The 11932-nt window shown below is 45.2% G+C and overlaps 1 protein-coding gene across 1 annotated transcript; it reads right to left on the bottom strand.

The window, feature by feature from the left end:
* Positions 1-8872: 8872 nt before the first annotated feature.
* On the bottom strand, positions 8873-11892 carry LOC124020504 (F-box/LRR-repeat protein 14-like). Its single transcript, XM_046335747.1, is given in 3 exon segments — positions 8873-10992; positions 10994-11209; positions 11211-11892. Coding segments are annotated over 3 exon segments (1203 nt in total). The 5' UTR covers positions 11349-11892; the 3' UTR covers positions 8873-10143.
* Positions 11893-11932: the final 40 nt, after the last annotated feature.

Raw genomic sequence — 11932 nt, 5'->3', positions numbered from 1 at the left:
TAAAAGAAAACACACAAAAAACAGACATTGAGCATTGAGCAAGTTATTAATTACACTTTGGATGGTGTATCAATACACCCAGTCACTACAAAGATACAGGTGTCCTTCCTAACTCAGTTGCCAGACATTTTTACAAATTAATAAAATAAAAAAATCTGAAATGCCTCTAGTCAATAGGTATTTAACTCTTTTGTTATGACATCAGGAGGAAGGAAACCGCTCAGAGATTTCACCACGATGTTAATGGTGATTTTAAAACGGTTACAGAGTTTAATGGCTGTGTTAAGAGAAAACTGATGATGGATCAACAACATTGTAGTTACTCATTTACATTTACATTTACATTTACTCCACAATACTAACCTAAATGATAGAGTGAAAAGAAGGAAGCCTGTACAGAATAAAAAATATTCCAAAACATGCATCCTGTTTGCAATAAGGAAAATAAGGAAAACTGTTAAAAAAAATGTGGCACAGAAATGACCTTTATGTCCTGAATACAAAGTGTTATATTTGGGTCAAATCCAACACAACACATCACTGAGTACCACTCTTCATATTTTCAAGGATGGTGGTGGCTGCATCATGTTATGGGTATACTTGTCATCGACAAGGACTAGGGAGGATGCGGGATGATTAAAACTAAGCGGAATAGAGCTCAGCACAGGAGTAAAACCTGGTTCAGACGTCTTAACCAACAAACACTGGAGACAAATTCACCTTTCAGAAAAACAATATTGAATGTTCCTGAGTCGCCTAGTTACAGTTTTGACTTAAATCGGCTTGAAACTATGGCAAGACTTTTGAAAATAATAATTGCCAAATATTGTACAATCCAGGTATGTAAAGCTCTTAGAGACTCACACAGAAAGAGTGACAGCTGTAATCACTCTTTGAGACTTACCCAGAAAGACTCACAGCTGTAATCACTCTTAGAGACTTACCCAGAAAGAGTGACAGCTTTAATCACTCTTAGAGACTTACCCAGAAAGAGTCACAGCTGTAATCACTCTTAGAGACTGACCCAGAAAGAGTCACAGCTGTAATCACTCTTAGAGAATTACCCAGAAAGAGTGACAGCTTTAATCACTCTTAGAGACTTACCAAGAAAGAGTCACAGCTGTAATCACTCTTAGAGACTGACCCAGAAAGAGTCACAGCTGTAATCACTCTTAGAGAATTACCCAGAAAGAGTCACAGCTGTAATCACTCTTAGAGACTCACACAGAAAGAGTCACAGCTGTAATCACTCTTAGAGACTTACCCAGAAAGAGTCACAGCTGTAATCACTCTTAGAGACTCACACAGAAAGAGTCACAGCTGTAATCACTCTTAGAGACTTACCCAGAAAGAGTCACAGCTGTAATCACTCTTAGACACTTACCCAGAAAGAGTCACAGCTGTAATCACTCTTAGAGACTTACCCAGAAAGAGTCACAGCTGTAATCACTCTTAGAGACTCACACAGAAAGAGTCACAGCTGTAATCACTCTTAGAGACTTACCCAGAAAGAGTCACAGCTGTAATAACTCTTAGAGACTTACCCAGAAAGAGTCACAGCTGTAATCACTGTTAGAGACTTACCCAGAAAGAATCACAGCTGTAATCACTCTTAGAGACTTACCCAGAACGAGTCACAGCTGTAATCACTCTTAGAGACTTACCCAGAAATAGTCACAGCTGTAATCACTCTTAGAGACTTACCCAGAAAGAGTCACAACTTACCCAGAAAGAGTCACAGCTGTAATCACTCTTAGAGACTTACCCAGAAAGAGTCACAGCTGTAATCACTCTTAGAGACTTACACAGAAAGAGTTACAGCTGTAATCACCCTTAGAGACTGACCCAGAAAGACTCACAGCTGTAATCACTCTTAGAGACTTACCCAGAAAGAGTCACAGCTGTAATCACTCTTAGAGACTTACACAGAAAGAGTCACAGCTGTAATCACTCTTAGAGACGTACCCATAAAGAGTCACAGCTGTAATCACTCTTAGAGACTTACCCAGAAAGAGTCACAGCTGTAATCACTCTTAGAGACTTACACAGAAAGAGTCACAGCTGTAATCACTCTTAGTGACGTACCCATAAAGAGTCACAGCTGTAATCACTCTTAGAGACTTACCCAGAAAGAGTGACAGCTGTAATCGCTGCCAAATGTGATTCTAACACGTATTGACTCAGGGGGTGTGAAAACTTATGGAAATTAATTTGGGGAAATTAATTTTCAATACATTTGCAAAAATGTATTAAAAAAACAACATGTTTTCACCTTGTTATTGTGGGGTATTGTGTGTAGATGGGTGGGATTTAATATATATATATATCCATTTTGAATTGAATCTGTAACAACAAGCTGTAGTATAAAGGGTGTGAATACTTTCTGAAGGCCCTCTCCATATTATCTGAGACTGTAAACATGGCTAAATACAAATCTCATCTGGATATCATTACCAGAGCCTGGAAATCCTACTGGTAATATCCCAGCCCTGTCTGACTGAGGGCTGAAACCTAGACTGGGAGGGGGCTCAGCTCTGAGACATAGTATGAACTGGTTTCCAGAGCAACATTAAACCACTAGTGTTTTGTTCGTCAAAGACTAGACGTTATCTGTGTCTAGGATACTCCGCCCAATAACACTGTAACTGGGGGGGGGGGGGTGGGTCAACTCTAAAGGCTGGTTTCCCAGATACAGATTCATCCTAGTTCTGGACTAAAAAAGGTATTTCTTCATTGACAATTGAATTCCCCATTAGACCAGGACAAGGCTTAATCTGTGCCTGGGAAACCAGCCCAATGACACAGTGTCTGTATTCCCAGACACCAATTAAGCCTATATTCCTGGACTAAACAGCTATTTAAAGAGATTCTTAAATTTAGCATGCTTTTTAGTTCAGGACCAGGCTTTATCTGTGTCCTGGAAACCGGCCCAATAACACAGTAACTGAATTTCTTTATCTCTGGTACAGGCAGCAAGTTTATGTGTCTATATCTCTGGTACAGGCAGCAGGTTGTGTGTCTATATCTCTGGTACAGGCAGCAGGTTGTGTGTCTATATCTCTGGTACAGGCAGCAGGTTTATGTGTCTATATCTCTGGTACAGGCAGCAGGTTGTGTGTCTATATCTCTGGTACAGGCAGCAGGTTGTGTGTCTATATCTCTGGTACAGGCAGCAGGTTGTGTGTCTATATCTCTGGTACAGGCAGCAGGTTTATGTGTCTATATCTCTGGTACAGGCAGCAGGTTTATGTGTCTATATCTCTGGTACAGGCAGCAGGTTTATGTGTCTATATCTCTGGTACAGGCAGCAGGTTGTGTGTCTATATCTCTGGTACAGGCAGCAGGTTTATGTGTCTATATCTCTGGTACAGGCAGCAGGTTTATGTGTCTATATCTCTGGTACAGGCAGCAGGTTTATGTGTCTATATCTCTGGTACAGGCAGCAGGTTGTGTGTCTATATCTCTGGTACAGGCAGCAGGTTGTGTGTCTATATCTCTGGTACAGGCAGCAGGTTGTGTGTCTATATCTCTGGTACAGGCAGCAGGTTGTGTGTCTATATCTCTGGTACAGGCAGCAGGTTGTGTGTCTATATCTCTGGTACAGGCAGCAGGTTGTGTGTCTATATCTCTGGTACAGGCAGCAGGTTGTGTGTCTATATCTCTGGTACAGGCAGCAGGTTGTGTGTCTATATCTCTGGTACAGGCAGCAGGTTGTGTGTCTATATCTCTGGTACAGGCAGCAGGTTTATGTGTCTATATCTCTGGTACAGGCAGGAGGTTTATGTGTCTATATCTCTGGTACAGGCAGCAGGTTGTGTGTCTATATCTCTGGTACAGGCAGCAGGTTGTGTGTCTATATCTCTGGTACAGGCAGCAGGTTGTGTGTCTATATCTCTGGTACAGGCAGCAGGTTGTGTGTCTATATCTCTGGTACAGGCAGCAGGTTGTGTGTCTATATCTCTGGTACAGGCAGGAGGTTTATGTGTCTATATCTCTGGTACAGGCAGCAGGTTGTGTGTCTATATCTCTGGTACAGGCAGCAAGTTGTGTGTCTATATCTCTGGTACAGTTGTGTGTCTATATCTCTGGTACAGGCAGCAGGTTGTGTTCTATATCTCTGGTACAGGCAGATAGTTCTATAGTGAGGTGCAGTAGACAGCAGGTTTCTATAGTGAGGTGCAGTAGACAGCAGGTTTCTATAGTGAGGTGCAGTAGACAGCAGGTTTCTATAGTGAGGTGCAGTAGACAGCAGGTTTCTATAGTGAGGTGCAGTAGACAGCAGGTTTCTATAGTGGGGTGCAGTAGACAGCAGGTTTCTATAGTGAGGTGCAGTAGACAACAGGTTTCTATAGTGAGGTGCAGTAGACAGCAGGTTTCTATAGTGAGGTGCAGTAGACAGCAGGTTTCTATAGTGAGGTGCAGTAGACAGCAGGTTTCTATAGTGAGGTGCAGTAGACAGCAGGTTTCTATAGTGAGGTGCAGTAGACAGCAGGTTTCTATAGTGAGGTGCAGTAGACAGCAGGTTTCTATAGTGAGGTGCGGTAGACAGCAGGTTTCTATAGTGAGGTGCAGTAGACAACCTGCCTAACTGTCTCCTCAGCCTGGATTGTAACACACCACACTCACTTTTAGCAGTCCAAAGTCAAATAGTGACTCACAAATTCCTCTGCTTTTCTTTTTCCAGGGATCAGACATTAGGGAGAGGCAGCGTCACCTTTCCTCCTCCCTCCTCCACTCCCTACTTCTACTCCTGCTAGCCTAACCCAGGCCTATACAGTAAGTTACTTCTCTCTCTCTAACTACTGTCCACACACACCTCTCGTCTCAACAGTATATTCTATAAGAATCTCAACCCTCTTTTCGCTAACTTCCCTCTTCACAAATAATATACATTTCAGTGGTACAGTTTGCTTCACAAATAGCCCCCTATTCCCTGTGTAGTGCCCTATGGGGCCTGGTCTAAAGCAGTGCACTATAGGGTGTAATTTGGAACGCACACACAGTTACAACACACCTCCAGCCAGATCTTTTGGTCTTTCGGGCCCCAGCCTGCACGGCAGACACGCCAAATGCTTTTTCCGGAGGCCAGGATTTTTTTCAGCTCCTGTAGCTCTGATAAAAGTCCTGCCACACTCAAACCCCCTATAGGCTTCACACACACACACACACACACACACACACACACACACACACACACACACACACACACACACACACACACACACACACACACACACACACACACACACACACACACACACACACACACACACACACACACACACACACACACACACACACACACACACACACACACACACACACACAGGCCCCCGAAGGCCACTGAAAACATCAAAGCGTTTCTACTGTAAGTCAGCAACACCTTTAAACTGCAGGCGTTGTAAAGCAGAGGTGGAAAGAGGTGGAGACTTAGGGAGGAGAGAGGATGTGGAGAGAGAAGGTGGAGAGGAGGTGGAGACTTAGGGAGGAGAGAGGATGTGGAGAGAGGAGGTGGAGAGAGGTGGAGAGGAGAGAGGAGGTGGAGAGGAGAGAGGAGGTGGAGAGAGGAGGTAGAGAGAAGAGGTGGAGAGAGGTGGAGAGGAGAGAGAGGAGGTGGAGAGAGGGGGAGAGAGGAGGTGGAGAGAGGAGGTGGAGAGGAGATGGAGAGAAGAGAGGAGGTGGAAAGAGGTGGAGACTTAGGGAGGAGAGAAGAGGTGGAGAGAGGTGGAGACTTAGGGAGGAGAGAGGTGGAGACTTAGGGAGGAGAGAGGTGGAGACTTAGGGAGGAGAGAGGATGTGGAGAGGAGGTGGAGAGAGGTGGAGAGGAGAGAGGAGGTGGAGAGAGGTGGAGACTTACGGAGGAGAGGATGTAGAGAGAGGAGGTGGAGAGAGAGGTGGAGACTTAGGGAGGAGAGAGGATGTGGAGAGAGGAGGTGGAGGGGAGAGAGGAGGTGGAGAGGTGGAGACTTAGGGAGGAGAGGAGGTGGAGAGAGGAGGTGGAGAGAGGAGAAGGGGAGAGAGGAGGTGGAGAGAGGTAAAGAGGAGAGAGGAGGTGGAGAGAGGATGTGGTGAGAAGTAAAGAGGAGAGAGGAGGTGGAGAGAGGATGTGGTGAATGGAGGTGGAGAGGAGGTGGAGAGGAGAGAGGAGGTGGAAAAGAGGAGGTGGAGAGAGGAGTGGAGAGGAGGAGGGGTGAGAGGAGGTGGAGAGAGGAGGTGGAGAGAGGAGAAGGGGAGAGAGGAGGTGGAGAGGGGTGAACAGAAGAGGTGGAGGAGGTGGAGAGAGGATGTGGTGAGAAGTAAAGAGGAGAGAGGAGGTGGAGAGAGGATGTGGTGAATGGAGGTGGAGAGAGGAGGTGGAGAGAGGAGGTGGAGAGAGGAGGTGGAGAGAGGATGTGGAGAGAGGAGGTGGAGAGAGGAGGTGGTGAGAGGAGGTGGAGAAAGGTAAAGAGAGGAGGTGGAGAGAGGAGGTGGAAGAGGGGTGGACAGAAGAGGTGGAGAAGGAGGTGGAGAGAGGAGGTGGAGAGAGGAGGTGGAGAGAAGTAAAGAGGAGAGAGGAGGTGGAGAGAGGATGTGGTGAATGGAGGTGGAGAGAGGAGGGGAAGAGGGGTGAACAGAAGAGGTGGAGAAAGGTAAAGAGAGGAGGTGGAGAGAGGAGGTGGAGAGAGGAGGTGGAGAGAGGAGGTGGAGAGGGGTGAAGAGAAGAGGTGGAGAAAGGTAAAGAGAGGAGGTGGAGAGAGGAGGTGGAGAGAGGAGGTGGAGAGAGGAGGTGGAGAAAGGTAAAGAGAGGAGGTGGAGAGAGGAGGTGGAGAGAGGAGGTGGAGAGAGGAGGTGGTGAGAGGATGTGGTGAATGGAGGTGGAGAGAGGAGGGGAAGAGGGGTGAAGAGAGGTGGTGGAGAAAGGTAAAGAGAGGAGGTGGAGAGAGGAGGTGGAGAGAGGAGGTGAGAGAGGAGGTGGAGAGAGGAGGTGGAGAGAGGTGGTGGAGAGGAGGTGGAGAGAGGTGGTGAGCCTTGGCTAGCATTATTGCAGATGTCCCTCTTGCTTTATTGAGGAGAGCCAGTTCCCCTTAATGTTAGCAGTAAAGGGGCTGTGGTTCTCCTCTCAAAGGAAGTGGAAGGCTTTAAAGTAACACTGTGAACGTTGACAGCTCAACTCAGCAAAATAACTGTTTGAAACAACTTGGCTACAAACTAACTACAGTATCAAAATCAATTACATTGAACCGTAGCAGGGACTATTTTAACTGAAGTTGGCCTACCAATGAAATTGAATGAAAAGGGCTGCCATTTCCCTACAAACTGAATTAATCTGAAAAGTAACATCAACGTTGACAGCTCAACTCAGCAAAAATAACTACAACTTGGCCATTTCAACTACAAACTGAATTCATCTGAAAAGTAGCAGGGACTATTTTAACTGAAGTTGGCCTACCAATGAAATTGAATGAAAAGTACTACAACAGCCATTTCAACTACAAACTGAATTCATCTGAAAAGTATATCAACGGCCATTTCAACTACAAACTGAATTCATCTGAAAAGTATATCAACGGCCATTTCAACTACAAACTGAATTCATCTGAAAAGTATATCAACAGCCATTTTGAACTAAAATACAAACATAGATCTAAATACCAAAGCGGGACTTATTTCAACTGAAGTACAAACTACATTTGACTGAAAAGAATAGCAAGCAGGAGCCATTTTCATTGAAGTACAATCAACTCAAGGGGATATCTTATCAAACAGGGATCTCCAAGATAATTAACTGACAACTGCAGTCTTTCAGTCAAGACAGACTACCAGAACATAACATCAATATTAAAAGACCCCTGTATTTAAGGACATTTCTTAAATGATTATTTTGCTATACAAATATGAGATAAGATGTTCTAAAATACAGTACCCTGTTTATCTCACTGTTATGTGGTTATTGCACAAGACCAAGACGAGTCTAAAACAGCACGCAGTGAATTCTCTCTTTCCCTCTTTCACTCTCTCTGGTCCAGAACGGACAGAGACGGGAAAGAAGAAGAACGCTTATAGCTTTGAATGATGGTGTGGAATGTTAAAAAGTGTCTGTGAGACAGGAGGGGGGGTGTCGGCTGAGTTTTGGTGGGTGAGGAGAAGGGAGGGGGTGGGAGGAGAGAAGACGTCCCGTGGGACCAAGGCAGTCTCTCAGATCTGGTATGCGTGACTGAGCAAGCTAGAGAAAAATCCCAACGTGCCTTTTTAACTTCGGGAAACAAAAGCAACTGCCGGTATCCCCACTCTTATTCTAAACACGCATTTGACTAAAGAAACAGAAAGTAAATAGCGCAAATTATAACATAGAACCAAATGTTAGCAACATTTGAACAGACAAAACCTAGACTGTAGCCTAGAATGTCACAGAAAAGCAGCACTATAAAATGCTGATATGTCAATGGGCGTGAGGCGTTTAATATCCCCAGATTTCGAGTCACGTTAGTGACAGCCCTTTGAGAGGCAAGCAGCTGAAACCTATCAACACAATACGTCAGACTGATAATTAGAACAAGCTAAATCAAGGGAAGCATCCATTTTGAATCTGCTCGTAAATAATTTAACAATCCAAGCCGGCATATTAACATTGTAACTGCTTCTCGAAACTGAACAATCAAATTCGTAAGATTATGGTTGTGATCAGAACGATTAATAATATGTGGACAATTCTTGTATTTTTTGTTGTTTTAAATACCTACCGGGGATCTACGGACATAAACAGCGGTTTCTCTTAGAAATGGACACGTTTTAGATCAAAGCAGGAGTGCATGGTCTTATAGCAAGGATGATCACAAATGAACAATAAGTAGTAGGTTACGAGTCTACAATACAATCCCCGTACAAAACGAGCCCACATTACCTTTTCATTTATTATATAAATATCAACTTTAATGTTTACTGTAAGAATATAAAACAATTTCATTTTGGATTCTGTTTTTTTTTACAAACACATATACAGTACATTAAAACACAGTAGTCTCTCAGCAGGACTCAATACATGTTGCAGTTCAGTTCGCTCATAACGTCATGTTACGATCCCATAGGTTCCATGTAGGCCTGACACGCATTCACATGGAAGCCGAGAAAATAAGGATCGATTGCTTCTTAATTCTAAAGCGTGTATTTAGATTCTATTCCAAAGGAGTTTCTCTTCTGTTGTTATTGTGGACTAGTGCGTATGATTGTGTTTAAAAAGGTAGCAACCCATATTCTAGAGGATATGGAGGATTAGTTGGAAAACACCTGATTGAGAAAAAGGGGCATCATTTCTATTATAGAAATCACTTCAATTTGAAGTACAACGCTCTGAATAACAGCAATAATTCGCCAATATCTGCTTCCATAAGCATAAACACACCAAAATAATATAGGGAAGGAAGGGTCCCATTATTCAAAGCTTGAATCCAAGGCTACAAGGCCTTTAAGTTGGGCTAAAAAGTAAACAAAACAAAAATAAAATGATTTTGGATACAGACCAGTCCGTTTTAATTTGCATAATGTCCCTATTTTTGTCTGAGTGTGAACAGTCCTTTTAAACGAAAATGTGTTCGTTTCTCTTCTTCATTGTAAAGCGTTTCTGGGCAAAAGAACACAAAGATAGTTAGAGAGCGTTTCTTTTTGCTGCTAGGATTCTCCAAGCGCGAGACGCGTTGGGGGAGGGGACTACTACTGTCTATAGGCACAATTTATCTCCTCTCTTTCTTTTTAAAGAATACACGGATTTATTACAACACATTGATAAACGAGGTAGCCAAATGTATTAGGCGCGATAGTTGGAGAGTTTGAAGTTAAATATTGCGACTCTTTAGGAATAATAAACAGTAGTTTGTCTTCATAATGCGGGGGCGGGATATTGTGTTGTTAATAACGAAAACATGCATTTGATGAAGATTAATCTTGTTTTCATTTGGCCTAAAATTGCGCAACATATTTTTTAATCACAGTTTTGTAGCATTAAGTTACATTGAATGAGAAAATATCCAACTACGACGAGATTGAGAGCAGAGGATATATATATATTTTTTAGAAGGAACATTTCCCCGCCCACTGGTCTCCTGCTCCGTTACCCCTTCTCCTCTCTGTGTGTGTGTCCCTCCCCAACTAATCCTCGCCAAGTTAGTTTCACCTCACTTTTTCACTCTCTGTCATCTGCCAAAGTCCCAGATTCAAAACTTTAAGGCATGGGAGCTGCGTTATCCTTTCCAGTCCCCGTTTCGTGATTTTAGTACATCCATACAGATCGATCCCCGTCAACTGAGTCAAGTGGTCGGCAATGAGCTCCAGTCCTTTGTCTGTAATCCGCACACACTGTCCAATGTTCAGGGTTCTCAGCTCATGCATCTGGCGCACCATCCTGTTGATGCCATCGTCACTAATGTGGCACGAGCACAGGGACAGGGATTTGAGCTGGTACAGGCCCTGGGCGATGTAAGCCAGACTCTGGTCCCCTATCTTGTCACAGAAGGACATGTCTAGCCCGGAGAGCCGCAGCGTGCCCATGGCCAGGTGCATGATGCCCGTGTCACTGATGTTGTCGCACGAGCGCAGGTTAAGGCTCCAGAGGCTGGTCATGTGGGAGAGGTGGATCATACCTGCGTCAGAGATCCCGCCACAGAAACTCAGGTTAAGAACTTTGAGCTTAGCCAGGCCCTTCGAGATGTGCTTGAGGGACAGATCCGTAAGTTTCTGACAGTCCTGCAGCGTCAGGTATTCCAGGTTGAGACAGCCCTCCGCTGCGCTGCGGGTCATGCCCGCCAGGTGCCCGATGCCCACGTCAGACACATGCCGGCAGCTGCGGAGATTGAGGCTCTTGAGCCGGTGTAAACCCCACGCTATGAGCAACAGCCCCGTGTTGGTGATGTTACTACACCCGCCCAGTTCCAGAACCTCCAGGTTCTTCAGATACTGGGCGATCCGGCCCAGGCTGGAGTCCGTGATCTGCTTACACAGACTAAGGTTTAGAACCCGAAGGGGAAGGGATCTCCTGGACAAACGCGTGCCCCAGGCCGTTATCCGTTAAGTTATAGCAGCCACTCAGGTTCAGGCTCTCGATGTTTGGCATCCCCTGGATCACGTAGCTGAGGCTCCGCCGCAGACTGAGAATCTGTACTCTCCGGATTCCGCGGGCCTGTAGGCTGGGGAAGAGAGAAGGATTGGCCCGCCGCAGATGCAGTTTGGCTTCCACCCCCCCTCCACACAGACTTGTGGTAGGAAGCGTCCCTCCAAGCAGCACACACTTGGGCCACCCTGCCTTTGTCCCTTACATCCAAGTAGCTGAAAATCATGGCTAAAATTTCCGGAAAGAGGCACGATATGTGCGTCTCCATTTTAAACAGGCATAAAAATCACTCCGGGTCCCCGAGCCCACCGACGTATTTTCCTCCGTAAAAGTAGAGTCCCCTGTAATCCGGAAGAAAGCGGATATGCTTTTTAACAAACCTTTCCCCGTTCCTCTTTTCACATTTAACGGCGCAAATCGATCAACTCCACATCCCACGTGATCCGTCTGGTTGCGCAGTAGAATTCAAATGCAAAAGCCCCAAAACCTTGTTCCAATATAGCCCCTCACCAAGAGGGGGGAAGCGAAGGATAGGAACGGAAAGCGCCCGAGCCCTCCTCGGTCAGACGACGCAACCTACGATGCCTTTAGAAACACGTCTAGGCTCGCGCCGAGGATCCAAACGGTCATACATTTTCAAAAGAGACCTTTAAACTACCATAAATACAAGGAGGGTTGGAATTCCAGTCTGCTTCTTCTCTCTGTCTCTCTTCCTCTCCGTTATCAGAAAAGGAGTGGGGTTTCAGTCTGCATTTGCGCTCTCTCCGCTCGCACGCATTGCCAAGCCGAAGGGCTTCCTGCCTGCCTTTGTCTGGTCTTTCAAACTGACTTGGCAGGACCGTGAGCACCGCT

Source organism: Oncorhynchus gorbuscha, unplaced genomic scaffold (genome assembly GCF_021184085.1).
Source record: "Oncorhynchus gorbuscha isolate QuinsamMale2020 ecotype Even-year unplaced genomic scaffold, OgorEven_v1.0 Un_scaffold_841, whole genome shotgun sequence".
Lineage (NCBI taxonomy): Eukaryota > Metazoa > Chordata > Actinopteri > Salmoniformes > Salmonidae > Oncorhynchus > Oncorhynchus gorbuscha.
This window is presented reverse-complemented; position numbering and strand designations above follow the sequence as displayed.